This window comes from Cannabis sativa, chromosome X (assembly GCF_029168945.1).
Source record: "Cannabis sativa cultivar Pink pepper isolate KNU-18-1 chromosome X, ASM2916894v1, whole genome shotgun sequence".
Taxonomy (NCBI): Eukaryota; Viridiplantae; Streptophyta; class Magnoliopsida; order Rosales; family Cannabaceae; genus Cannabis; species Cannabis sativa.
This window is the reverse complement of record NC_083610.1, coordinates 6,886,748-6,913,811: the sequence shown is the minus strand read 5'-3', so window position 1 is coordinate 6,913,811 and position 27,064 is coordinate 6,886,748. Positions and strand designations below refer to the sequence as shown.

Here is a 27,064-nt window from a genome sequence, read left to right as displayed (position 1 = left end):
AGAGCTCCATCCCTTTCATTTGTTCATCCCATCACAACTATCACAAGCTATTCCAAGAGTGAAGAGTGAGGCTCTTGAGAGAAAAATAGTGAGAATACCTCTTAGTAAGAGAAATCTAAGAGAGTGAGAAAAAGAGAGTTCCTACAAAATTATGAGAAATATTTTGTAGAGAGATGGTGAGATTGCCACACTAGTGAGTGTGAGAGATTTGAGTGTATTCCTCAAGTATTTGTCAAAACTTGAGAGTGTAATATTGTGTACCCATTATTATTGTTATAGTGGAAGGTTTGTCGTGGTTTTTATTAGCCACGAGATAATTTCTTAGCGTGCATTTAGTCCGTTGATTATTATTCATAAAGTACTATTTACATTGGAAGATATCCAAAAATTTTGAATATGCTCTGTGATTGCAGCTTTGACTGATCTTTCACATCAGAAAGGAATTTTGGAGTCCCCATTGTATTTTCCCGCAAATATTGATCCTGAAGGGGAATTGGAATACTATCCTTTATTCCCAACAACTGGTATCAGAGCCACGGGGTCGAAGCTCTATTCCTGCAATGTCATTGGTTACGTACGGCGTAAGTAGTTCTGTCTAGGAGACTGGAATTTAAGTAGTCCGCCTGTGACTCTCCACGTCTTTCCTGGGAACTCACTTATAAGGGTGATTATGTCTAGGAGACTGTCCGGGCCTATCCTTTGTTGATAGGACTACGATTAATATACACAGTCTTTCCTGGGAATCCCCTAGCCAGTACAGAGGTTAGTGAGACTCAAGAAATATGACAGGCCAAAAACTAGAAATTGAGATGTTCAGCGGTAGCGGTAATTTTTCCCTCTGGCAAAGGAGGATGAAGGATCTCCTTATTCAGCAAAAGGTCCACAAAGCGTTATTAGGCATAGAGAAAAAGCCTAGTACGATGAAGGAAGAAGACTGGGAGGAGATAGACGAGATCGCAGCCAGTACAATTCGTCTAAATCTTTCAGATAACGTCTTGCAAAATATAGAATCGAAGGAGTGCAAGACGACTAAAGGAATTTGGGAGACTTTAGAGAATTTGTACATGTCCAAGAATCTTTCTAACAAGTTCTACCTGTGGAAGGAGTTGTATCAGATGTGGAAGCAAGACTGTGTGGATATGCTTCAGCATTTAAGTACTTTTAATGGCATGATTTCTCAATTGATAAGATTTGAAGTAAAGTTTAGTGATGAGGAAAAGGCTGTGTTGATAATGGCAACACTTCCTCCATCATATGATCACCTTATCACAACTCTTACTTATGGGAAGGACAAGTTGGAGTATGAAGTCATTGCAGAGGCCTTGGTTTCGTTTGAAAAGAAAAACAAGGCGAGAGGTGTGGAGTCTCAAGCCTTTATTTCAGAAAATAGGGGGAGAAGTCAAAACAAAGAAGGCAGGTATAAAAATGACAAGTCCAGAGGTAGATCAAAATCTAGAAGCAGAACTGATGGCTGCTTTCACTGTGGCAAGCCAGGCCACATTAAGAAAAATTGTAGGATTTTGAAGCGGGAAATGCAGGAGGCCAAGAAGAGAAACAATGGTGACAACAACACAGCTACAGCCGCCACTACAGAAGAAGATGTGGCAATAGTGATTGCTGATGAATGTTTGCATGTCGGAGACAACATGGTTGAGTGGGTGGTAGATTCAGGAGCCTCTTTCCATATCACTCCCAATAGAGAGATGTTTACCACATACAAAGCTGGTGACTTTGGAAATGTGAAGATGGGTAATTCTGCATGCTCCAAAATTATTGGAATTGGAGATGTAAGTATTCAAACGAATGTTGGTTGTCATTTGACATTGAAGAATGTAAGGCATGTTTCAGATTTACGCCTTAATCTGATCTCTGTAAATGCCTTAGATGAGCAAGGGTACGAAAGCTACTTCGGCAAAAAGAATTGGAAACTCTGTAAAGGGTCAATGATCGTTGCGAGAGGAAAATTATGTTGTTCGTTGTACAAGACTTATGGGAAGGCTTGCAACAACAGTATTAATGTAGCAAACAGCACTTCACCAAATTTATGGCATAAACGACTGGGCCATATGAGTGAAAAGGGTTTGCAACTACTCGCAAAGAAGAAGTTCATTCCTTTGGATAAGGGTACGATATCAGATCCTTGTGAGCATTGCCTATTTGGAAAGCAACATAGAGTTTCATTTAAGAGTTCCTCAGCTAAGAAAAAGGAAGTACTAGAGCGAGTTTACTCTGACGTCTGTGGTCCCATAGAAGTTGAATCCTTGGGAGGAGCCAAGTATTTTGTAACTTTCATAGATGATGCATCAAGAAAGGTGTGGGTCTACACGCTAAAGACGAAAGACCAAGTGTTTGGATTTTTCCAACAATTCCATGCTATGGTAGAAAGAGAAACTGGGAAGTAGATAAAGTGTCTCAGACCAGACAATGGAGGCGAATATACTTCTCATGAGTTTAGAAACTATTGCTCTAAACATGGGATTCGACATGAAAAGACTGTACCTGGAACTCCTCAACATAATGGTGTAGCAGAACGAATGAATCGCACCATTATAGAAAGGGTCAGATGCATGATGAGATCATCCAAGCTACCAAAGCCATTTTGGGGAGCAGCAGTACAGACTGCATGTTATCTGATCAATAGATCTCCATCAGTTCCTTCAAAGTTTGATATTCCAGAAAGAGTATGGACAAGGAAAGATGTGTCATACTCACATCTGAAGGTGTTTGGATGCAAGGCGGTCGTGCACGTACCAAAGGAACAAAGGTCCAAACTTGATGATAAAGCAGTTCAATGTATCTTCATTGGCTATGGAGATGAAGAATTTGGGTATAGGCTTTGGGATCCAGTTAACAAGAAGGTCATAAGAAGCAGAGATGTGGTCTTTAATGAAGATCAAACAATTGAAGGCACAAGAGAAGAAAAAGGTCAACCCGAAAAGGCTGAAATTGAGTTGTTTCCTCCAGAACAACAATGGTTAGACGATGAATTGCAAGAAGTTGCTGAGATGACCCATGGTGATGACAGTGATGCTGAAGAAGATGTACCGACACAAGAAGATATCAATCAGGGGGAGCAGTACCAGCAACCAGAAAATGAGCAATCTCGCAGAAGGTCAGCTAGAGGAGTAATTCCATCCAAAAGATATCCACGGTTAGAGTATATCCTTTTAACTGAAAAGGGGGAGCCAGAAAACTACCAAGAAGCATTGGCTCACAAAGACAAAGACAAGTGGATAGATTCTATGGATGAGGAGATGAATTCCCTTACGAAGAACAACACCTATGAGTTGGTGAAACTTCTGAAAGGCAGGAAGGCCCTAAAGAATAAATGGGTCTTTAGATTAAAGGATGATGGACATGGAAACCTGGTAAAGTACAAAGCCCGATTAGTTGTCAAGGGTTTTGGTCAAAAGAAAGGGATCGATTTCGATGAAATATTTTCTCCAGTGGTGAAAATGTCATCAATCAGAATAATCTTTGGACTAGCAGCGAGTCTAGATCTTGAGATTGAGCAGATGGATGTAAAGACTGCATTTCTTCATGGAGATTTAGAAGAAGAAATTTATATGCAGCAGCCTGAAGGTTTTGAGGTGAAAGGAAAAGAGGATCTTGTCTGTAGACTGCGTAAGAGTTTGTATGGTCTAAAACAGGCTCCACGACAGTGGTACAAGAAGTTTGATTATTCATGGTGGATCGAAGCTATAAGAGATTAGCTGCAGATTCATGTGTCTACATCAAGAAATTTCCTAATGAGAAATTTGTCATCTTATTACTATATGTCGATGACATGTTAATAGTCGGTCAGGATGGTAAGATGATAAATCAGCTGAAGAAAGAACTATCAGGAGTCTTCGATATGAAAGACTTGGGGGCAGCCAAACAAATCCTAGGAATGGAAATCATTCGTAACAGACCTTCTCGAAGATTATGGTTGTCACAGGAGAACTATGTTGAACGAATACTTGAGAGGTTCAACATGAAGGATGCAAAGTAAGTTTCTTCGCCACTTGGTGGCCAGTTCAGACTCACTAAGAAGTCATGTCCATCTTCAGAAGAAGAAAAGAGGAAGATGTTGGCTATTCCTTACTCTTCAGCAATTGGAAGCTTGATGTATGCAATGGTTTGTACGAGACCAGATATTGCTCATGCAGTGGGAGTCGTAAGTCGTTTTCTTGCAAATCCGGGCAAGCAGCATTGGGAAGCTGTAAAATGGATCTTTAGATATCTGAAAGGGACATTAAAAATGTGCCTAAGCTTTGGGAAAGGAGAACCAATCTTGGAAGGGTATGCAGATGCTGATATGGCTGGTGATCTTGACGGTAGAAAGTCTACATCTGCATATATGTTTACTTTTGCAGGGGGAGCTGTGTCATGGCAGTCAAAGTTGCAAAAATGTGTTGCTTTATCTACCACAGAAGCAGAGTATATTGCTCTTGCAGAAGCTGGGAAAGAAATATTATGGATAAAGAATTTTGTCCAAGAATTGGGTTTGAAGCAAGAAAGGTACTTAATTCATTGCGATAGTCAAAGTGCGATTGACCTGAGCAAGAATGCTACTTACCACTATAGAACGAAGCACATTGATGTTAGATATCATTGGACTCGTGATGCACTTGAAAAGAAGCTATTCCAAGTGCAGAAAATTCATACAGACAAGAATGCAGCAGATATGCTAACAAAGGTGATTCCTTGGCATAAGCTTGAGTTGTGTTCCAAGCTTGCTGGGATGAGTTCTCGATGATGAAGACACAAATTCAATTCTTCCTCATGGATTGAAAAAGGGGGAGAATTGATGGGTAATGGTTGTTTTTCAACTATGTGAAAATATGGTTGAATTTTTCAACCATATGAAAAAGTTACAATAGTAATTTTTGACTTGAGGCATATGCACATTTTCAACTATGCATTTAATGCAAGATTGATTTTTGTGTCTTGTTCATACATCCAAGGAGGCCTATAAATAGAGCTCCATCCCTTTCATTTGTTCATCCCATCACAACCATCACAAGCTATTCCAAGAGTGAAGAGTGAGGCTCTTGAGAGAAAAATAGTGAGAATACCTCTTAGTAAGAGAAATCTAAGAGAGTGAGAAAAAGAGAGTTCCTACAAAATTATGAGAAATATTTTGTAGAGAGATGGTGAGATTGCCACACTAGTGAGTGTGAGAGATTTGAGTGTATTCCTCAAGTATTTGTCAAAACTTGAGAGTGTAATATTGTGTACCTATTATTATTGTTATAGTGGAAGGTTTGTCGTGGTTTTTATTAGCCACGAGATAATTTCTTAGCGTACATTTAGTCCTTTGATTATTATTCATAAAGTACTATTTACATTGAAAAATATCCAAAAATTCTGAATATGCTCTGTGATTGCAGCTTTGACTAATCTTTCACATCATCAGAAAGGAATTTTAAAGTCACCATTGTATTTTCCCGCAAATATTGATCCCGAAGGAGAATTGGAATACTATCCTTTATTCCCAACATCTTCCAATTTCATTTTCACTTTGAATTCATTTCAATCTAAATAATGAGAAGAATCAACTCTTGAAAGGCTTTGCATATTTGAGTGAGTAGAATGTTTGGCTTGCTTTTTCCATTGATGCACTATGAATTTTATTGGAATTAAATCCTAAGTTCATAGAATTACAGTTAATTGCATTTGGAAGCAACTTAAAACTGTTATAACGAACATAACAGACTCCTCAACTACCAAGAGTGCTATATAGCAGGGCCTCTCATTTCAGAGAAAGAGATTGAAACAGTTTGTAAAAGAAAGATTAGGAGAGGAAGAGAGTGATCTTAAAATTACCAATCAATGTATGACTTGGAATTTCCACCACAATGTTGTCATCAGAGACCAATTCTATGGTAAGCTCAACAGGGATGTAATATCTTGTATTCTCTTCTTCTTTCTTGCATTATCTTCTTTTATGTTTGTTATGATTGCTTATGTTTGAATTGCTAATCCTACTGGTTTTGTGTGCAAATTGAATCCTCAAAATTTGGATTGAATGCTAATGTCAATTTGAGCATTGATGACCTGATGTGTATGGTGAGTTGGATTAGAAAGAGAAACTAAGATTACAAAAGGAACTGGAACAAGAAGATGAGAGACATTTCTTAATTTTAGAGTATGTTTTAAAATATTGTTGTATTTATACAGGAACATTGTTACTATAGTGGCTGTGCTGTAACATTATTAAATTCCTTTTCCTACATCCAAAAATCTTAATATGTTTTTATGGTTTTCAAACTCAAGTTGGGATAATAATAATCAAGAGGTGGTTTCTAAGTCCAACAAACATACTAAAATCTTGTTTTAAATGAAAAATTACTTCTTTGACTGTTGATTCTGTCCACCCTCTCAAAATGTAACAACACTATATTCAATTCAAGGTTGAATCTCACAAACGAAAACCCAATTTCATTTCAATCAAAAATAGAGTTTTGCCAATTGTAAACATGCAATAAGAAGGAAAAAAAACTCTTTAAAGGGTACTTTATATGATAATGTTTTCAAAATTCATGAAATCAAATAATAAAAAAAAGAATGGATTTTTGATAAATTGTATTGTTATGTAGGCAACATTTGTAGCATGAAACAAGAGAAGAATGTTTCAGACTATCTTCAGTTGACTTGAAATAATATGGGCTCTAAGCGGCAGACAAGGCACCATTAACAATGGCTCTTGCTGTTGACTCGTTTATAAATAGAGCCTGTGATTATGAATATATGAATATATATATATATATAGCTAATTTAAATTTGAAGGGAGGCATTGAGACATCAGTTTCTCTACTCCCTCCAATCGTGATAATAGCAACTCAGTTTAGGCACACTGCAAAAGGTCGCTTGTTATTGTTGAAATTTAACAAACACCCGTGTCTGACTTTAAGTGCCCAAAACATATTATCAACACACACATACAAACAATCAAAACCCTAAACACAAAATCAATCAAAACCATTACTTACAGAAGAAAAAGAAGAAGAGGAGGAAGAGGAGGCTTGAGGATAGCTTGATCTACCTGAGCTCTGTATTTATAGGTAGGTGCTCCTCTCTAACCCTAATCACATGTTTCAATGGGCCCAACTACCACTCTTGGGCCTTCCATCTTCAATCATTTTTACATCAAATTTTATGCATATTTATCAAAAAATATGGCTTATATAAAGAAATGTTATTTTGAGAGAAAAATATAAAATATGAAAACACAGACGAATAATCTTTTCTCATCATTTTTTAACTTTTTTTTTTAATTTTTAATAAAATATTTTTTGAAAAAATTACAAATTTATACCATAAAAACTGTTAACAATGAGAATTCTCCTACCTAAAATTACACTTTTTCACATTTTTGTTTTTATTGACTATACTTTATTAAGAGTGTTTTTAAAATTATATTTTTTACCAAAACTTGATGAAAGAAACATTAAAACAATAAGTAAATAATGTAATATAAATATAAAGTATTTATCGAAATGTTTGAAATCGATTTAAATAAAATAAAAGAAAGAAAATAGATTAAATATAAGGATTGAGACAAGAATTTTTATGTGGCATGTATGCGTCGTCTTCGTGTACAGTAGCTTCACAAAGGACATGTCTCCCTTGGTGGTTCGCGCATCTCATGGTCTGACATGAGGCAGAAAGTTCAGATATTGTGGCATCCAGTGTTAGAGGAGTGCCATGTCAACCTTGGCTCTGAAACACCTTTTGAACTACCCATCCGGCACTACCCCTTGAGGGTACCAGATACATCCTACTAGGCCTTCTTCCTTAGATACTCTTCTAGATCTCTAGTGCCCCGACTTTAGTGCTAATTGGGCTAGTTCCCCTTGAGGGTACCAGATATATCCTACTAGGCCTTCCTTCCTCAGATACCCTTATAGATCTCTAGTGCTCCGACTTTAGTGCTAATTGGACTAGTTCCCCTTGAGGGTACCAGATACATCCTACTAGGCCTTCCTTCCTCAGATACCCTTACAGATCTCTAGTGCCTCGGCTTTAGTGCTAATTGGGCTAGTTCCCCTTGAGGGTACGAGATACATCCTACTAGGCCTTCCTTCCCAGATACCCTTCTAGATGGGGTAAGTTGAAAAATACCACTTTTATTAATCAATTAATCAAATTTACCTCTAATTTTATATTTATTTGAAACATACCTCTTTTTATATGTATTGTACCTAAAATACCTTGATATAAGAGAGTCACATGGAAAGTATTTTGAAGTGACAGAGACAAAATTTGTACAATATTTAAAAAAAAGAGGTAAAAATGATAGACTTTAAAAAAGAGGGTGAAAATAAAATAGGACAATATAAAAAGGGTATACAGTGTAATTTTCTCCTTGTATATCTCTAGTGCCCTGGCTCTAGTGCTAATTGGGCTAGTTCTCGATCTGGAACCACGAATCGACTTTTATAACAAGTGTAGCCCATTATTTTAATTGGGTCCGCATTTAATAACATAAAACAATATGAAAATAACATCGTGAAAACAACATAGAACAACCACCTATACTTATGTAAAAAAAGGTTTAAATAGTAAAAAAAAAGTTAAAAATAACTGTAAATTTATTTTTATGTAATTTTTTTTAGAATAAATAGTATTTTTGCCTCCCGAACTTTTTACCCTACTAAATGTTTCCCCCCTAATATATACTGCTTGTTACAAATAGTCCTTAAATTATAACGAATGCAGAAATGTAGTCATTCTGTTCACTTCTGTTTAATTTTGCCGTTGGCAGTATTATTTTAAATAAAAAATGATGTGGCAAGACATGTGGACATTAATTTTGGGTGATGTGGATATTTTAATGTAACTTAAATATATATATTTTTTTTACATTAATGAATTAAAACGACAAATTAAATAAAATTATTATATAAAGATAACTATAAACACTCAAACTCTAGCTGCTCTTTCCTATTTTCTCTTTCTTCTTCACGCACGGTTGTGTTCTTCACACATGCTGAAGATAAAATCTGGGTTTTTCTTGGCCAAGCTTTTCTTTCCCATGAGTGTTTCTTTTTCACCACCACCGGTTGCCCCTCATGCCTGCAACCACCGTCACCTCCGCCAGCAACCACCGTCTGAACTGCTTGAAAAACTTCGAACCCCACTAGCCACGTTCGACCCCCACCAGCCACGTTTGACCCCCACCAGTCACCTTCGACTTCGACCCCACCAGCCACCTTCGAGCCCCAACTTCAAACAACCATTGCCCCTTCTTCTCAAGTCACAGTGTAAAAATGGCCCTTTCTCATTTTTTTTTTTTAAATAAGAGTTGAACAACCCATTTAATTTTCCAACTCAAACCCACGTTTCATTTTATTTTAGTTTCCTAAATGATTTTTGTTTATTAATATTTTTGGAATAATTTGTTATTGATAATTAAATTGTAATGCCATGTCATTACATAGTTTCTTTACATGAAAATGTCACATCATCAGTTTTAACAAAAATGAAATGGAGAGTAACAGAAGGATGACATTTAATTAGTTTAAATAGTTTGAGGAGTATTTTTAACAAGCAAATTATTATAGGGGGCAAAATTTAGTAAGGTAAAGAGTTCAGGGGGCAAAAATGCTATTTATTCTTTTTTTTTTTATCATATTTATGATAATAAATCCCCATTTTTAAGGTTAGATAAGGCCTAAATGAAATGGGCCTTGGTTTTGGGCTTTTGTTGGGCCTTGGTTTTAGGCAGCTCAGCTAAGCTAATAATAATCTAAGCTAAGCTACTAATTGTTGTATTAGGCGTACCGACCGCCACGCCACGCTCCACCGCCATGGCTGCCACTACTTACTTTTCTTTCTTCATATAATTGCCAAACACAGAGTTGGTTGTGAAATATTTGACTTTTCTTCTTCATTCATTGAGTTTCAACTAATCCCATCTTCCTTGATTCTCAAGAGTCCACTTCCTTTTTGCCCTTTTCTTCTTCTTCTCTTCTCACACGTTTTTCTCTTCTAACAAATCATTATACCCAATAATAATACAACAACTACGACCATTAGGGTTTTTGTTTTGGGGGGTTGTTCATTTCTCAAGTAATTTTATCGCCATGGACGTCAAATCAAGCTCTGCCCTTCTTTCCAATACCAATTTCTCTGGTTTCACTCTCCGCAATTCGGATCATGCATTTTCTACGTAAGCCTGAATCTTTTTATTATTATTATGAATGATCCGTGAATTTCATTTAGTTTTATGAGACAATTCCATCTGGGGTTCTTCAGAATTGTGTGAAATTCAACGTTGTTGAGCTAAATCTTTTGTTTTTTTTTATTATTATTAAAAAAGAAAGAAATAATTTTTATATATTTAAATGAAATTCAAACTCATAGAGATTTGCTCTGATTTCAGGTCTTGTTCTTATCCAAGATCTCCTATGGCAGTTTCATGCCAATTATCGAAGAATTCACATCATGAAAATGTGACATCTCTACCACTATCTAACACGCTTACTAATCATTGTTTAACCTTTGACAAGAGAAACCCATTGGGGAAAACATTTTGTTCTGCTGGTGTTTGTACTTATGATGGGGTTGCTGTAGAGTCTCATTCTGGAATTGTTGAGGAAAAAGTTGGGGTTCTACTTCTCAATCTAGGAGGACCTGACAAACTTGATGATGTTCAACCATTTTTGTACAACTTATTTGCTGACCCTGTGAGTTTGTAGTGGCATTGCCTCACTGCATTTTACTATCTCTCTATTGTATTTGGTTAGCCATAATAATGTTTTCTGAATGGGGTAATGCAGGACATCATTCGTCTTCCAAGGTTGTTTCGGTTTCTTCAAAGACCACTAGCCCAATTGATTTCTGTTCTTAGAGCTCCCAAAAGCAAAGAAGGCTATGCTGCTATCGGAGGTGGTTCGCCTTTGCGCAAAATCACTGATGAGCAGGTAGATATGTCTGTTTGAGTGATTGTTCATAGTAAACTCAGCATTGCTTGATAGTTTATAATGTTTTTGAGTGTTTTCATTTGGAGTTGGGTTGGACTTTTCATTTTGGTTTTTTTACATGCTTTATTCATATGCTGCAGGCAAATGCACTTAAAATGGCTTTGGAAGCAATGAAAGTATCTGCAAATGTCTACGTCGGTATGCGCTACTGGTATCCATTCACCGAGGAGGCAATTCAGCAAGTTAGTCCTTCACTTTAACATGCATTTTCAATATCAACTTCCTAGTAGTTCTTGTCCTATTCATGTGAGCATTGTTTATAATATGAACTTCCAAGAACTGCTTAAGATTAGAAAGGATAAATTTTGTTTTTTAGCTCTGTGCTTCCTTGGATTATCAAATTATTTTATTTGTTATCACATTGTTTGAAGTGATTAATTATGCTTAATATTAGGAACTTATGTCAGTATCTATGACTCTATAACAGATCAAGAGGGACAGGATCACAAGGCTTGTTGTGCTACCTCTTTATCCACAGTACTCTATTTCTACAACTGGATCAAGCATTCGAGTGCTTCAGAGTTTGTTCAGGTGCTAATTTCGTGTCAACTTATCATCTTCTGAAGCATGTGATTTCCATTCATCGTTATTACTTGTTTGTTCATATAGCTCTAAACTAGATTTGACTGTCAGGAAAGATGCCCATCTGTCAAAGCTGCCGGTTGCAGTTATAAAATCATGGTACCAACGAGAAGGCTATGTTAACTCAATGGCTGACTTGATTGCAAAAGAATTAGAGACCTTTTCTGAGCCTTCGGAGGTAGATTAACTCTTTCATTGCAGATTTAAAAAGTTTCCTAATGCAGTGGACATATATACTTTGGATACCAGGCTGCAGCATATTCTGATTTGTTTTTTTGGTGGTAAAAACATTAGGTAATGATATTCTTCAGTGCCCATGGTGTCCCTGTCAGTTATGTCGAGAATTCAGGGGATCCATACAAAGATCAGATGGAGGAGTGTATATTTTTAATTATGCAAGAGCTGAAAGCTAGAGGAATTGAGAATAAGCATACTCTTGCTTATCAGGTACTTAACTAAATTTTCGATCTTGAAAATTTAACTGATGTTCTCAAATGGTGAACAATTCTTGGTTTTCCTTCTGGTATGTTATTCAGAACCCTATTAATTTATTTATTTTTTGATTGGTTGGCTTTATAAATCAGAGCCGAGTTGGTCCTGTTCAATGGCTGAAGCCTTATACCGATGAAGTTCTTGTCGAGCTTGGCCAGAGTGGTGTCAAAAGTCTCCTAGCTGTTCCCGTCAGGTACATGTTTAAAACTGGCACTTATGTTTCTGATTATCATGATATGATGCTAACAAAGTCTTGCACTAAATATTAGCATCAATTATATCATTTTTGTCCTTCAGGGTTGGTTAAACAAAATTCTCTAGATTGCATAATCTCATTGTTTGGAACTCATTTGAAATTACTCGAGTGAAGCATTTAATTCGCCATTTGTATCTTATTGTGAGTTTTCTTCATCTGCAGCTTTGTCAGTGAGCACATAGAAACACTTGAAGAGATAGATATGGAGTACAAGGAGTTGGCTCTCGAATCTGGAATCAAGAATTGGGGCCGAGTTCCTGCACTCGGTTGTACCTCTTCCTTCATCACAGATCTAGCAGAAGCAGTTGTAGAAGCCCTACCATCAGCAACAGCCATGTCAGCCTCATCAGATACATCTATTGTAGAAGAAGATCATGATCCAATTCGGGACTTTGTTAAACTGCTCTTCGGTTCAGTCCTAGCATTTCTCTTACTCCTTTCACCAAAAATGATATCGGCGGTCAAGAACTACCTCTAGAGATAAATACCATACAGAGCTGCTCTTACAGAATAAAATACAAGAATTTGATTTTCTGAGATTCAAGTTTTGTTTGTACAAGTCATTGTCAGAATATGTAATTTGTGTTCCTTGAAATGGCTTTCCTAATCAAATTTCACTATAGATTTTACATACCATGAGATTATTATGATTGTCTTGTCAGCTCATATACACTGGCCATTGTTTGCTTGGTAAATTAGTATATGACAGTAGATGTGGTTAATGAATGGTCTGTATTTTTCTTAATATTTGTAGCAATATTTTTCGACATTTTGTACTTTGTTTAGTGTTGAAAAAGAGTTTGTTGTCTCAAGCAACAGCCTTTACAGCAGCCCATTTAAAATAATGATAACAAAATATAGAGAAATGAACAATGAGCTAATGAAAATACCAAAATGGCTAATTGAGAACAATATAGATGTATATTAGAAGCTGATCAATTATTTTAGCTGAGAAGGTTATTGAGGTGAATTTAATCCACTCACTCAGTTTCCACACATATGATGTTAACAAAACTAATTCTTAACCAAAAAGAAGACATTTTCACAGAGCAAATGTAAAATATTAACTAACTGATGAGATGTTGGGAAGAGAAGCATATGACTAGCTCATCTTCAATGGAAATTATTTGTGTGGCTCTGCATTTAAACGTAGTAGCCAGTGAAAGTGAATCCTCGTCCTATGATCTCACCGGCACAAAACCAAGCAAAGCACTCTAACCCGAACAGTGTCGCAATTCCAGCATCCTCCACCTTCAACTCTTGTCTGTTCTTCCATAGATGCTTCACATAATCTAGCTCTTTCGCTAATGCTTCTCGACGACCAGGTAAACTGTAACACAAAAACAATTAGTATTGTGGTTCAAACTCTGATCAGATTTCTAGTAATGCTGTGCTATATACACATTTCGATAGACTATGAAGAAAAATATCCAACATAATCACATGTTATTTGTTAAATAACTCATGTCCCACCAAGCAAGATACTTGTTTTGATTAATCAATTCTTCATGTCATGATCCATGAGTATATGCTAAACATCAAAATCATTGTAAAAATAGACAGTGACTAACATTATGAGCAGAAACAGCTTAATACAATTTGTTTTCCAAGCAAGAAACATAAGGGATTCTTATAATTGTAATAAGTAGTAGTGAGATAAAAGACATACCTGGCTAGACGAGTATAAAACAATTGTTTAGCCAAAACAGTGCACTTTTCAACAGAGGGGGGTTCCTGAATGTACTGCTTGTTCTGCTCCAACAACTGCTTATAGTAAGAAGTACCATGCTTAGCCACAAGCTGAGAGGCCTGAGTAGCCTTGGATTGTAGCTGAACCAGCTTTGAAGCCATCAGTCCTAATAATTGCACAACCCAATTGGTGATAAGTACCCCAATTTGGAAAATTACACTAAATGAGTTTCTCATCTCAAAACCCAATTGTTATATTACAAAGAAAAATCATCACTCTTGTTTGTAATTGTGGAGCTGATTATATAAATTATATGATGATTGATGAATATTAGGTCATAAAATTGGATTACCCAATTAGAAGAAAATGAGCAATGAAAATAGAAATGCATAATAAAGAAACCCAGAAAGCCACTAAATTGATCATCAAGTTCTCATTTTTCTATCTGGGTATCACTCAAATTAAGTATATGAACAACAAAATCCTCAAGTTTTGGATAATCTGATCAAAATTCAGTAAAAGAATTGAATTGAAAATAGATCTAATACAGCTAACAATTACATATAGAAGAATTAGAAATTAGATAAAGATTGATTGAAAATGAATTAAGGTAATGATGTAATGGGAATGGAGAAAGAAAGGAGATACCTTGGGGAAGTGATGGAGAGGAGAGTGAAGAAGAGAGGTCCGGTTAAGCCAAAGTGATTGCGTTTTGTTGTGAACCTATTATTATTATTATTATTATTATTCAACTCAAACTCCACAGTCTATGCCCGACTTTTTTTCCTTTTACTCATTCCACGTGGACGGTCAAGATGATTCCAATCAAATTACTACGTATTTTAAAATGACTAATTAGGATTTTTGTCCTTGAATTTTGATATGTACTAAATTATGCCTCCTGAATTTTTAAGATAGTTAAAATTACCCCCTGAACTATTGAGATTGTTGGATTTAAGTACTTTTATCTAATTTCATTCAATTTTACTATTTCAGTTATTGTTTATGTACTAAACCATGTTCCCCAGACTTTAATATCTACCAAATCATGTCCTTGGAACTTTGACATGTACTAAATTATGTCTCCTGAACTTTCTTTTTTACTAAAATCAGAAAAAAAAAGTCCTTAAATCCAACAATCTCAATAGTTCAGGGGGCATTTTCAATGACTTTAAAAGTTCAGGGGGCATGATCTGGTACATGTCAAAGTTTAGGGGACAAAAATCCTAATTAGCCTTTTAAAATTACTACGTATTAACTTTGTATTATTTTTTTTGAGTAATTTGCGGCATAAATACCTAAGTTTAACTCGCACTTGTAAATAAATACCTAAGTTTAATTTTTAGCGGTAATAATACCTAAGTTATATTTTTAGAACTTTGTAGGTGCCTAACTGTTAAAATATTATGTTATTATCCACGTGTCATTTTCTTATTGATATATTTTAATTAATTTTTTTTAAAAAAATAAAAATTTAATGACTTGGACCAATTAGGAACTGCCACATAGCAATTTACTTAACAATTAACACTCAAGTACCTACAAAAGTTCCAAAATTATAACTCAGGTATTATTACCGCCAAAAATTAAATTTAGGTATTTATTTGTAACTGTGAGTTAAATTTAGGTATTTATATCGCAAATTACTCTATTTTTTTTAATAATAACGAGAATTTATTAATTCAAATTATCTTCCAAAACTAAGAAAGCAATTACAGTAGATAACTCAACACTACTAAAAGTACGGTCAGCGTCCATAAGAGAAGATCGCGCCAAAGCATACGCAACCTTAACTCTAAGACAATCAAACTCCACGATCACACTTATCAATCTTTATCTTTAATCCAACTCAAAGCCTCTTTTATTTCAATGGCCTCAACTTCATGACAATTGTAATGCACCAACCTTCTTTAAAAATTTTAAACAAGGGTTAGTATGAACTTTTTATTACAATTTTTTAATTAATATTTATATTTAAAAATATATGTTGACATATATTTTTTTTTTTAATTTTTTTTCATAATGTTGCTCCAGAATTCGCCCAAAATACGTGGACCAGTCGAGAGGGGACACGTGGATCAGATAACTTGTAAACATTTACTAAGTCTTTGTGCGCCGCAAGGAAGCGCTGTTAGCATGGGTCCCGGAGGAGGCACCCGGAGTACAAGGTACTCCAGGAAGCTAGTATAGCGTGAAGGCTCTCCGGGATATGTCAGGTCTCTCCCGAGCAATCAAGTCGCATTTAATGCTGCATGGGAGGAAGCGTGTTGAGACTGTAACACGCAATAAAGTCTGACGGCACAACCCCCGAACAACAGCGCTACAGTAATGATCATTTAAGTCTAGCGACGGCTACTCTGCGAAGAGTCACGTCAATCACAAGGCAAAAAGGACATTCTTCATAAAAACCCTATAGCACCTAGGGATTTGACCATGCATCACCCATGGTATATTCATTGGAAATGCCAAACTTTATGGATACTTACAGATACATGTGTAAGAACAATTCTAGGGATTACCCCACCAAAACACTATAAATACCCCCTCAAAGCTCATTTAATGGGGTCGAGAATCTTGGTTTGCAAAAGAGCAAGAAGAGAAAATACTCACCAAGAACATTCTCTGTATTTAAGAGAAAGACATTCTTTCAAGTGTAGAATCTGTATTAAATACATCCATTAATAACAGAGACTCGTGGACTAAGGCTCATTAACGCCCCAACCACGTAAAAAATCTTCATCTCACTTTCTTACAGCTCTTCATTATAATCATATTTTAATAGTTGCCGAAAATCTCGGTCAACATTTTGGTGCTTTCATTGAGAGCTGAGGAAAGCTGCTACATAACAAGCATTTGACTTCACGACAATGGTGGAGACAAGAGCTACACGTCATCCTCGCCCTCTAGAAGACGCTCAAGATCCCAATGAGGAAGATGTAGCCTCAAGGGCAGCAGAGGAGTCCGAGGAAGAAGAAGAAGAAGAGATAGTTCCCGACGAGAACTACGAGGAACACCTCGACGAGTATGCCTATGATGGAGGAAGCTACTCGGAGTTGGTGCTCCTTAGACAAAAAGCTATCGATCATGGCGAGATCGAAGCTCGGAAAGTGCAAAATCAAAAAATGCGGAAGTGATGCTAGCCATGCGAGAAAGCCATGGAGGCAGCTGGTATTCACGTACACCCCAAGGCGATGGCAGTTGGGCTCGACGGGGAGCCAGCGATGTCTTCGCCTAACTCCCAGCAGCAAAGACCTATGGAACCTAGCCCTATAAGGCACCTGGCCGAGGAAAACCAAACAAAAAACCCTACTTCTACCCACAGGCGAAAGAAAAAGGTGCGGGATCCGCGAAGGGTCCGCTCGGATTTCCCTAAAGGGAAAGGTCCGCAGAGGGGCAAGCCCCAAAGAGGGAGTCTTGGCCCTCAGGATCGAGGGGACCGGAAAAGCGTTTCCGTGCACCAGGAACCAGGAGGTAGAGGAAGAAGAGGACAGAGATGTCCTCCCATTGATCTGAGAAATCAAATCAATGGGAATCAAGGTGACCTCCGGGATCACCTTGACCAAAAAAGATACAGGCCCGTAGTCTCCTCGGGCACTGTAAACGAAGGGATTATGGCGGAACTTGCCATACTTCGAAAAGATATTACTCGAGTCTCCCGGAGACGAAGGGAGACGACTCGGAGCTCGGACGGTGAGGATCGGGAGCCTTGTGCCAAACATATCCTGGAGGCGGAGCTCCCTAAAAACTTCAAGATGCCGAAATGGCGGCATATGCGGGAACTCAGGCCCGGTGATCACTTGTCACGGTTCAACCGTGTCATGACGATCATGCGGGTCGGCAATGACGCCAAATGCTTGTGCTTCCCCCTCACACGAGCGGATCGGCGGAGGAATGGTTCAAAAAATTGGAACCGGGATCGGTGGAGTTCTTTGGAACAAACTCCAAACCAACTTCGGAGACAATTTGTCGGCTGCCGGGAAGGTCAACTTGGAGGTTAGTGCCTTGACCAACATCAAGCAACGCCCACCGAGACCTTGAAGAATTACATCAAGAGGTTCGAGAGGAAGCCTCGAAGACCAAGAAGGTCGACGACGGACAACGGCTTGCGCTTCTCCAAGCGGGAATCCGCACTGGGACTCCGCTTCTGGAACGAGTTGCGAAGAAGGCGGGCGCTAGCCTTCAGGACTTCCAGAAGCGAGTCCAAAAATATATTAACCTCGAAGAAGCCCAGATCGTGGCTTACGGAGGCTACTATCCCACCGGGATAGCGGGATACATGCCAGGAGTGTCACCCTCGGGTACTGTCCCAACCGCAACTCCACCGGTAAGTGGCATACAGTTCTCCGCTACTCCCGGATACAGCCAGGGTCAAGCTTTGGCACCAGCATCTTCCCATTACGGCAACCCGTCCGGGCTGAATGGACGAACTCCTTCACAGGCTGCCCCGACTGATAGCTTAACAGGCCCTACCCAGGGGTCGAGGAGCAAAAGGTCCTCCAAGGGCAGCACCCGAACGGGAGAGAAGCGCCAAAAGAAGGGGTACACACCCCAATATACTCAGTACACGGAGCTCACGGACTCCCAGGAACGTGTATATTTTGCCACTAGGCAAAATACACACTATCGGAGGCCCCAGCCGTTGTACAAAGATAGCTCCCGGAGAGATCCGAGTAAAAGATGCGAGTACCACAACGACATTGGTCATAGCACCAATGAGTGTAAAAATCTCAAAGACGAGATTGAAAATTTGATCCGTTTGGGCCACCTCTATGAGTGGATCAAAAATAGGTTGCCCCACCTTAATCCGGGGCGGTGGCGGGGGTATGCCTCTGCAGGAACGCCGGGGGGTACGGCGGGAGTATTGCCTCCAGCTGCTCCCGCAGGTGACACCCAGCATATCCCCGGGCTACCGCCCCGGCCTAATGGACGGGTAGCCATGATCTCCGGAGGTCCCCATATCGGAGGAAACACTCGCAAGGAGCGAAAAAGATATGCCGAGGCCGCAAGACACAGTGAGGTGTGGGAGGTTACTCAACTCCCGGCTCAAAGGCCTCGACTAATGGACCAGCCCATAACGTTCACGGAAGAAGACGCCAAGACGGTGCGTTTTCCTCACCACGACCCGCTGGTCATAGAGACCCCCATCGCAAATAAGGTGGTGGCTAGGGTCCTGATTGACAATGGGAGTTCCGTGAACTTGCTCTTCAAAGAAGCCTTCTTGTGATAGGGTTGGCCAGGCGGGACCTCTCGCCTAGTGGATCACGGCTCACGGGGTTTAACGGGACGACGCTAATCCCGATGGGAAAAGTCGGGCTCCCGGTTACCCTATGCCGGATACCCCCGAGCACATTTAAGTATTGCACCTTCGTGGTGGTAGGCGTCCAACGACCTACAACGCAATCCTAGGCCGACCGACCCTCGTCGACTTTGGTGCAATTACTTCAATCCGACATCTATGCCTAAAATTCCCTACCCGGGAAGCGGAGTCGGAACGGTGAGGGGAAATCGGGGAGAGGCCGGAGCAATGTTACAATGTTGCCACCCACTTACCGGTACTCATGGTCAGGGCCCCCTGAGATAGAGAAGGCTGAAGAGGATGAGTTGGATCCTCGCATAGGGTCCGAAAGGGTCGTGGAACCAATGGAGGACGTCGAAGAAATACCAGTGTGCGACGACGACTCCACCAAAGTACTCCGGATAGGGAAGAGCCTGGATCCGGAGGAAAAAGATAAAATAATAAAAACACTGAAGGGCGCCATCGACATCTTTGCATGGCGCCAAGAAGACATGACCGGCATCGACCTCATGTCATCACCCATGTACTCAATGTCAACCCGGACATGCCCCCTATACAGAAGAGACGCCGCTCGACTCGGTGGCCGAGGCCTTAGAGAAAGAGGTGGACAAACTCTTGTCCAATGGCATGATCCGCGACGTGTATTATCCGGAATGGCTGGCCAATCCGGTCCTGGTGCCCAAGCCGAACGGGACTTGGCGGGTTTGTATAGATTTCACAGATCTAAACAAAGCCTGCCCAAAGGACTGCTTTTCGCTGCCCAGGATCGACCAGATGGTAGACGCCACGTCGGATTTAAGCTTCCGTCTTTCATGGATGCCTATGCGGGTACAACCAAATAAAAATGCATACGGCGGACCGGGAGTGCACTAGCTTCGGGGCCAGATAAGGGGGTATACTGTTACCTAGTCATGCCTTTCGGACTGAAAAACGCCGGAGCAACCTATCAAAGAATGGTTAACCGGATGTTTAAAAGCCTCCTGGGACGAAACATGGAGGTATATGTAGACGACATGCTCGTCAAATCCAAAGCATGCAACAGCCATGCAAGCGACTTAGAAGAATGTTTCGAAGTCGTCCGGAGATACGGCATGAAGCTCAATCCGAAAAAATGCACCTTCGGGGTCAAGTCGGGAAAATTCCTGGGCTTCATAGTCAGCCAAAGGGGGATCGAAGCGAACCCGGAGAAAATCCAAGCTCTCCTGGACATGCCATCCCCCAAGAAACATAAGGACGTGCGAGCTTGACCGGAAGGTAGCCGCACCGAGCCGCTTTATCTCACGATCCACGGACAAGTGCATACCCTTCTTCAACATGCGAAGAAATGCCAAAAGTTCGAATGGTCAGATGAATGCGAGGAGGCATTCAAAAGGTTAAAAGACCACATGGCCAAACCTCCTATCCTATCAAAACCGTCCTTGGAGAAGACTTGTTCCTTTACTTGGCCGTCTCCGAGCATGCGATCAAGCGCTGCACGGGTCGGGAGGAAGAAAAATTCAGCACCCGTGTACTATGTTAGTAAGCGCATGGTAGGGGCCGAGACAAGGTACCGGTCATTGAAAAATTAGTGATTCTGCCTCCTGATGGCATCAAGGAAGTTGAGACCATACTTCCAAGCCCATCCGATCAGAATCTTGACCAATCATCTGCTCCAGCAAGTTCTCCGAAGCACTGAAGCATCCGGAAGACTCCTCGAGTGGGCGATGGAGGCGAGTCGGTTCGACTTACATTACGTGCCCCGGATTTCCATAAAAGGCCAAGCCTTGGCAGACTTCATCACCGAATGCAATGAAGCCGAGGCAACAGCCAATACACCGGAACCACCATTCCCCACTTGGAGAGTATTTGTGGACGGAGCTTCTAATGAGAACGGTTTAGGAGCCGGAGTGGCTATGATATCACCTACTGGATTGCGGCTCCAGGCGGCACTCCGATTCAACTTCACAGCTTCGAATAATGAAGCCGAATATGAGGCCCTGCTAGCAGGGCTAAAATTGGCTAAAGCTGTAGGAGCCAAGAGAGTGGAAGTCTACGGTGATTCTCGAGTGGTCGTAAACCAAGTTTCGGAGGATACCAAACTCGCGGCGAACGGATGGCCGCGTACGTAGCAATAGTCCGAGAAGCTTGCTCCACGAGTTCACGGACTACAAAGTAGAAAGAATCCCCGAGAGAAGAATGCTCATGCGGACATGCGGCTAAGTTAGCCTCGGACGGCGAAATCGAAGAGCAGGGGTAGTACCGGTGGAACGCTTGGCGAGCCAAGCATCAAAATAAAGAGACCACACAAACGGTTGGGCAAGAACCCGGTTTGGATGGTCCCCATCATAAAGTACATAACCACGGGTGAGTTGCCCCAAGAGAGGGCACTTGTCTCGAAAGATTCAGTATCAAGGTCATCGTTATGTAATGATGGACCACATTCTCTACCGGAGAGGACTCAGCATGCCTTATTTAAGGTGTGTATCGGACCCTGAAGCTAGACAAATCATGCTAGAGGTCCATGAAGGGTTCTGTGGAGATCATACGGGAGGACCCAACCTCTCAAAGAAAATATTGAGGCAAGGGTACTTCTGGCCAACAATGAAAAAAGATTGTATAGACTATGTCCAAAAGTGTGACTCGTGCCAAAGGTACGCGAACATACCGAGAGCCCCTCCAAATGAGATCACTTTGATGACCAGCCCACAGCCCTTCGCGGTACGGGAATAGATCTCATCGGGTCTCTACCTACGGGAAAAGGAGGGGTAAAGTATGCAATAGTGGCAGTGGACTACTTCACCAAGTGGACAGAGGCTGAGCCTATGAAGACAATAACTGCTAAGAAGGCATTGGACTTTGTTATCAAAAACATAGTGTGTCGATACGGCTTGCCTCACAAAATAGTCTCAGACAATGGAAAGCAATTTGATTGCGAGGAATTTGCGACTTTTGCAACCGAGCACGGAGTGGTAAAAAGCTTCTCGCGGTAGCCGGCCTCGAAACAAACGGCCGGGCGGAAGCGATCAATAAAATCCTAAAGGTCACTTTGAAAAAGAAGCTACGCTGTAAAAATAGCGGCACGAAGAATTGCCAAGGGTATTGTGGGCCTACCGGACGACCCCCAAAACCACAACCGGTCACTCGCCGTTCTCAATGGCGTACGGTTGTGAAGCGATGGTCCCGGTGGAAACATTATTCCCATCCCACAGGAGGACGACTTATGATCCGGCCACCAATCAGGCACTGCTCCAAGAGGCTTTGGATCAAGTCGAAGAACTCCGGGATGAGTCTCAAATACGGATGGCTGCTTATCAAAAGAAGGTGACCAAGTATTTTAACTCCAAGGTTAAAAACAGAAAATTCGCTATTGGGGATATGGTCCTAAGAAGGGTTTTTCCAGCCACCCAAGAACCCGGAGTGGGGGTACTTGGACCAAATTGGGAAGGACCATATGAGATCGAGGACGAAATCGGTTCTGGCACTTACAAACTAAAAAGAATGGACGGAACCACCGTCCCAAGAGCCTGGAACGCCGATCACCTCGGAAAATATTACCGGTAGCGAATCAAACTTAGATTTTGTTCAAAGGGTTTGTACCGTCCAAATGTATACCTCCTCTATATTAAATAAAGCGAGTGCCTTAAAAACAAAGTTTCTATGCCACTCGGGGGGTACTAGGGTATACGCACGGACAAACAAAAACAAACTAAGTAAAATATCCTGACCCAAAGGGCAGGTCAAAAAGTATGCACAAAAATAAAAAGCATAAGTATAAAAACCCTGAGCCAAAGGACAGGTTAAAATATATAAGTGTGACGAATAAAGATCGCATAAAAAAAAAATAAATATCCTGGCCCAAAGGGCAGGTCATATACATATAAATGGCCCGGGGACAGGCCTTAAAATATAATTGTCTCCCCTTCAAATGAAAGCTGCCGCCTATATGTAAATTGTTCTAAGGTAGCAGCAAATATGTACAAAAAAAAAAAAGAGTTATAAAAGAAATGGGTATAATCTGGGTCAATAATACGGCAGCTCAGTCAGCCCGCGGAGGAAGACGAGGTCCAATCCGTGCCTCAAGCGCAGCATCAAGCTTCTTCTTCTTTTCTCGAAATCTGGCAATCATCTCCTCGGGTTTGGGATAAAAAGTAAGCTTGATACTCTGATCATTGGTGGCCCAAGCCATATAGACACCATCATCAAAGCGCTTCGGGCATCGGGCGCAGGAAACAGGAGAAAGGAGCTCGGCCCTCTTGGCCTTCCTAGTGGACTGTTCTTTGAAATCCCTAAGCTCCTTCAACTCCGCAGCTAGAGCGGCCTTGGATTCAATGTCCGACTGGTGAGTCTCCTCTAGAGATCTAACCTTGACGACCATTTCATCCAAAGCCTCCCTGGCCTCCCGGAGATCTCGCCTGGCCTTCTCAGCAGCCTCGGTTTGAGCCCTTAGTTCCTCCTGGTGCTGGGCCTCCATCCTGTCTCTCCGCTGAGCCTCATCCCGGATCATGGCCTCCGCCTGAGCCTCCCTCCGTTTGGCCTCCTCTTCCTTGGCCTTGGCCGCTGCCTCCTGGCGCTCAGCAGCCTCCTGGTAGATCTGCCTCTCCGCTGTGAGGTCTTGGAGGACCTTCCTGACGTCATTCATGTCTCCAAAGTCGGACAGAGTGAAGCCATGGTTTATGATGTTCTTGGAGAGACGGCCAGCCTCAGCAGCAAGCTGAGCCATAACAAAGTATAAGAAAAAAGAAAAACAAAATACAAACAACAAAAGGAAACGCAAAAATTGCAAAGTACTTACCACCGTGAGAGAATGGCTGAGGTCCTGGACCTGGAAGATGGAGTTCAGGGAAGCGCAAGTGGCAAACCGCTTGGGCGCGCAGCGTGTGAGCTGAGAAGCGAACTCACCGGTCATCTCCGCGGCGAAAGGAGCCAAGGTAGGCCCTAGGAAGCGACGGAACCAGTCCGATAAGGGGTCCAGGTTAAGGTCCCACGGATCCTGGTATTCCGGGTGGTTGATGCTCGCCTCAACCTCAGCTCGCAGAATCCTCCTAAGGGCCTCCACTTCGGCATGCCCCCGGGAGTACTCATCCATAGCATAGTTGTGTTTGGCTATGCGAAGCTCCTGCCTCACCTCGTCCCCCGGAATCGGGGTAAGCTCGATGTGGGGAGGAGCAGGATTTTCCTCCATCGGGGAGACCCCGCCGTCTAGGCCATGGGCAGGAGTGTCGGCTCTCCGAGGCCTCTTCGGCTCATCCTGGGCAACCATCTTGCCCTTACGCTTGCGAATCAGAGCCACTTCAGGCTCCTCCTCGTCCTCCTCTGCTACCTCCGGAAGAGCTTGAGGCTCTCCTGCACCCTCAACGGCTTCCTCCGAGAAGTCCCATCCTTTCCCTTGGCCTTCTCCCGGAAGCACCTCCTCGTCATCCACTAAGTCAATAGTGTCGGGGGGAGCGCTGGAAGAAACCTTCAAGGAAGGGGCTGGGGGAGAAGAGGTGAAGGCCGGAGGAGCCACGGGAGTATGAACCCCGGCAAGCTGTTCCAGGATGGCATCCATGGAGATATCTGTTTCAAAAAATAAGCAAGTGTTAGAAGTCCGCAAGGAACCGCTTATACAAGATACAGCTAATAAGCTACTCCTACCCGAACTTCCTAATTCGGCCCTAGCAAAGTCCTGTACTTTAATGCTGGCGGCGTCATCTCCGAGATAACTGTCCGAGGGCCGAAACCAGCTGGACGTTATGTAAGCTGATGGACCTAAGGGAATAGGTTCCGGAGGGTCGGAGCCCATCCGGGACCGACCTAGGTAATCTCCTAAGTTCGAAAAGTAAAACTCCTTCAAATGATCCCCCCACCGGGTCAACGGCATCTTAAATCTACGAAGACGCTCGTCGAACCCTACGGGCCTATGACTGGTGTATTCATCAACGGAAGGAACATAGCGAATTATCAAGGGAGACTTACCGCCGGCACCGGAGGTGCTAGCACCGGGAGCACCCGAGTTTGGTTCGGGGGCCGAAGGCTGTGGCCGGGAAGTTTGCTTCTCGGAAGAATCTTCAATACGAAGGGGCCGCCTGGCAGAACGATCCCCAATCTCTTCTTGAAGTATCTTGTCAAAAAATTTAGCTTCGGACTTCCCAGCAATGGCTTGGCTCCTTCGCTCCACCGGACTCCCCACGCGAAGTCCTCTCCCCGAGGCAGCCTGGGCCTTAGAGTACGCTTTCTCCTGGGCCTTCCGGTAGAGATAATCTTGGTACTTCTTCTCTGCCGTGGCAATGAGCTCGTCCCGGAAGGCCTTCTCCGCAACAGGCGCCCTCACATTGGGGCAAATGACCCGTGAGAGGTTGGAGTCATCCACGGATTGATGAGAAAGGATAAGTTTGGCCTTTCTGCAATTCTCCGTGGTAACCAGGCCCCCGACATCAAGATCGGCGTGGTCATAGGAGGCGAAGGCTTGGGCCCTTCGAAGGAAAGCCTGAGTGGGAAGCGTCCGCTGGTAAGGTGGGATCCGCACCCACTCCGTGAGAAGCTCCGGGTGGTCCACGGCCCTGAACCCGGAAGAAAAGAAAAAACGGTGGCGGTACTCCTTAACGTGAGTCTGCCTATTATACGGAACCACCCCCTCGTTAGCAGGGTGGATCCGGAACCCATAAAAACCATCCTTAAGTTTGTCCCCTTTCTTGGGGACGGATACAAGTTCATAAAAATATAAAATTTCCGCCGGGCTGGGAGACCCCCAGCCACGGGCGGTGTAAAAAATAAATAAGCCTGAGAGCAGGCGGTAAGCTTGAGGAATAAGTTGGTATGGCGCAAGGCCGACAAATACAAGAAAATTAACAAAGTAATCTTGGAGCGGGAGCATGGCACCGGTCATCAAATGGGTCTGACTCCAAGCCCCGAAGCCGTCATAGTTATGATTAGGCGTCTCCGAGTCACGAGGAGGCCGGTGGAAGGTCCCTGAGGTGGAGGGTTTGATCCCAGCCACATTAATAATGTTCTCCAGCTGGTGAGGACAAGTCAGGGTTGATCGAAGCTCGGCCGCTTCCCAACCGGTTGCGCGGGATTTATACCCCTCCTGGGCAACGGGTCCCAGAGAAACCTCCTCCAGCGTGGCCATACCTTTCCCTTTCTTCTTCGAAGATTTTGAGCCAGAAGCAGACATTTTGTGTTCTGAGAAAAACAAAAAGGGAAAAAGAAAAGTCCAGCAGTTAGGTCCCATACCAAACCCTAAATCGAAAAAGGGAGTGGGGGTCCCCTAACCGTTGGAAAGAGGCCTCCGGACACGTGTCACATGAGAAACTCTGGAGAGAATCCCTGAACAAGTTTCGGGTGCAGTGAAATCGCAGAAAGTGGTTTTGCAAAAAGAAAAGAGAAAAGCCATCCTATGCCCTAAGCAACTATTAAACGAAGAACACATGGCCCTCTTCAAACAAAGCTGTATGACTACAACAGGGGCATGATAATGGCGATTCTACAACTAACGCAGTAAACATAAAGCAGAACTCGAAGAACTTAAACACTCACACACCCAGAAGCCTCTAAGTACGAACCCAGAAAACGAACGAAGTAAATATAAGCATGTTATTATCTAAGGATGCAAGAAACTTACAGTAGATCGTTAAACTGGGGGTACTGAATGTGGTTGAGTGAAAGTTGAGGAGAACTGGCGAAGTCAAACACTGGAAAACTGAATGAAGTGTCTAAGTATTAAGACAGTTCGTGCTACTTTGAGGAATTTTCTCTCTGGGAAATTCGAGCAGAAATGGCAAGGAATGGAAAGTAACCGAAATGAAGGAAAGGTGGTG

General features: G+C 41.9%; 3 protein-coding genes across 3 annotated transcripts; 1 reads left to right on the top strand and 2 right to left on the bottom strand.

Annotated features, from left to right (window-relative positions):
- The first annotated feature begins 9,688 nt into the window (after nt 1-9,688).
- On the top strand, nt 9,689-13,048 carry LOC115705600 (ferrochelatase-2, chloroplastic). Its single transcript, XM_030632978.2, has 9 exons — nt 9,689-10,159; nt 10,373-10,676; nt 10,770-10,913; nt 11,054-11,155; nt 11,401-11,504; nt 11,607-11,733; nt 11,850-12,002; nt 12,140-12,240; nt 12,466-13,048. Exons 1-9 carry the CDS (start codon nt 10,074-10,076, stop codon nt 12,779-12,781), a joined length of 1,437 nt encoding a protein of 478 aa, XP_030488838.2. The 5' UTR covers nt 9,689-10,073; the 3' UTR covers nt 12,782-13,048.
- Nucleotides 13,049-13,205: 157 nt separating this feature from the next.
- LOC115705607 (uncharacterized) lies at nt 13,206-14,772 on the bottom strand. Its single transcript, XM_030632991.2, has 3 exons — nt 14,642-14,772; nt 13,973-14,159; nt 13,206-13,633 (listed from the first exon to the last, which is right to left on the bottom strand). Exons 2-3 carry the CDS (start codon nt 14,152-14,154, stop codon nt 13,447-13,449), a joined length of 369 nt encoding a protein of 122 aa, XP_030488851.1. The 5' UTR covers nt 14,155-14,159; nt 14,642-14,772; the 3' UTR covers nt 13,206-13,446.
- Nucleotides 14,773-23,100: 8,328 nt separating this feature from the next.
- On the bottom strand, nt 23,101-26,485 carry LOC133032515 (uncharacterized). The gene is made up of 2 exons (XM_061106487.1): nt 25,224-26,485; nt 23,101-24,824 (listed from the first exon to the last, which is right to left on the bottom strand). Exons 1-2 carry the CDS (start codon nt 26,476-26,478, stop codon nt 23,305-23,307), a joined length of 2,775 nt encoding a protein of 924 aa, XP_060962470.1. The 5' UTR covers nt 26,479-26,485; the 3' UTR covers nt 23,101-23,304.
- Between the last annotated feature and the right edge of the window lie 579 nt (nt 26,486-27,064).

What these genes read in the sequence shown, in the direction of transcription:
- LOC133032515 (XM_061106487.1), bottom strand. Translation starts at nt 26,478, where the DNA reads ATGGGACCTAACTGCTGGACTTTTCTTTTTCCCTTTTTGTTTTTCTCA. An exon ending in TAGCACCTCCGGTGCCGGCG is followed by an intron (nt 24,825 to 25,223) that starts GTAAGTCTCCCT and finishes TTTTTGAAACAG; the next exon opens with ATATCTCCATGGATGCCATC.
- LOC115705607 (XM_030632991.2), bottom strand. Translation starts at nt 14,154, where the DNA reads ATGGCTTCAAAGCTGGTTCAGCTACAATCCAAGGCTACTCAGGCCTCT. An exon ending in TTTTATACTCGTCTAGCCAG is followed by an intron (nt 13,634 to 13,972) that starts GTATGTCTTTTA and finishes TTTGTGTTACAG; the next exon opens with TTTACCTGGTCGTCGAGAAG.
- LOC115705600 (XM_030632978.2), top strand. Translation starts at nt 10,074, where the DNA reads ATGGACGTCAAATCAAGCTCTGCCCTTCTTTCCAATACCAATTTCTCT. An exon ending in CCTTTTCTGAGCCTTCGGAG is followed by an intron (nt 11,734 to 11,849) that starts GTAGATTAACTC and finishes TAAAAACATTAG; the next exon opens with GTAATGATATTCTTCAGTGC. An exon ending in AGCATACTCTTGCTTATCAG is followed by an intron (nt 12,003 to 12,139) that starts GTACTTAACTAA and finishes TTTATAAATCAG; the next exon opens with AGCCGAGTTGGTCCTGTTCA.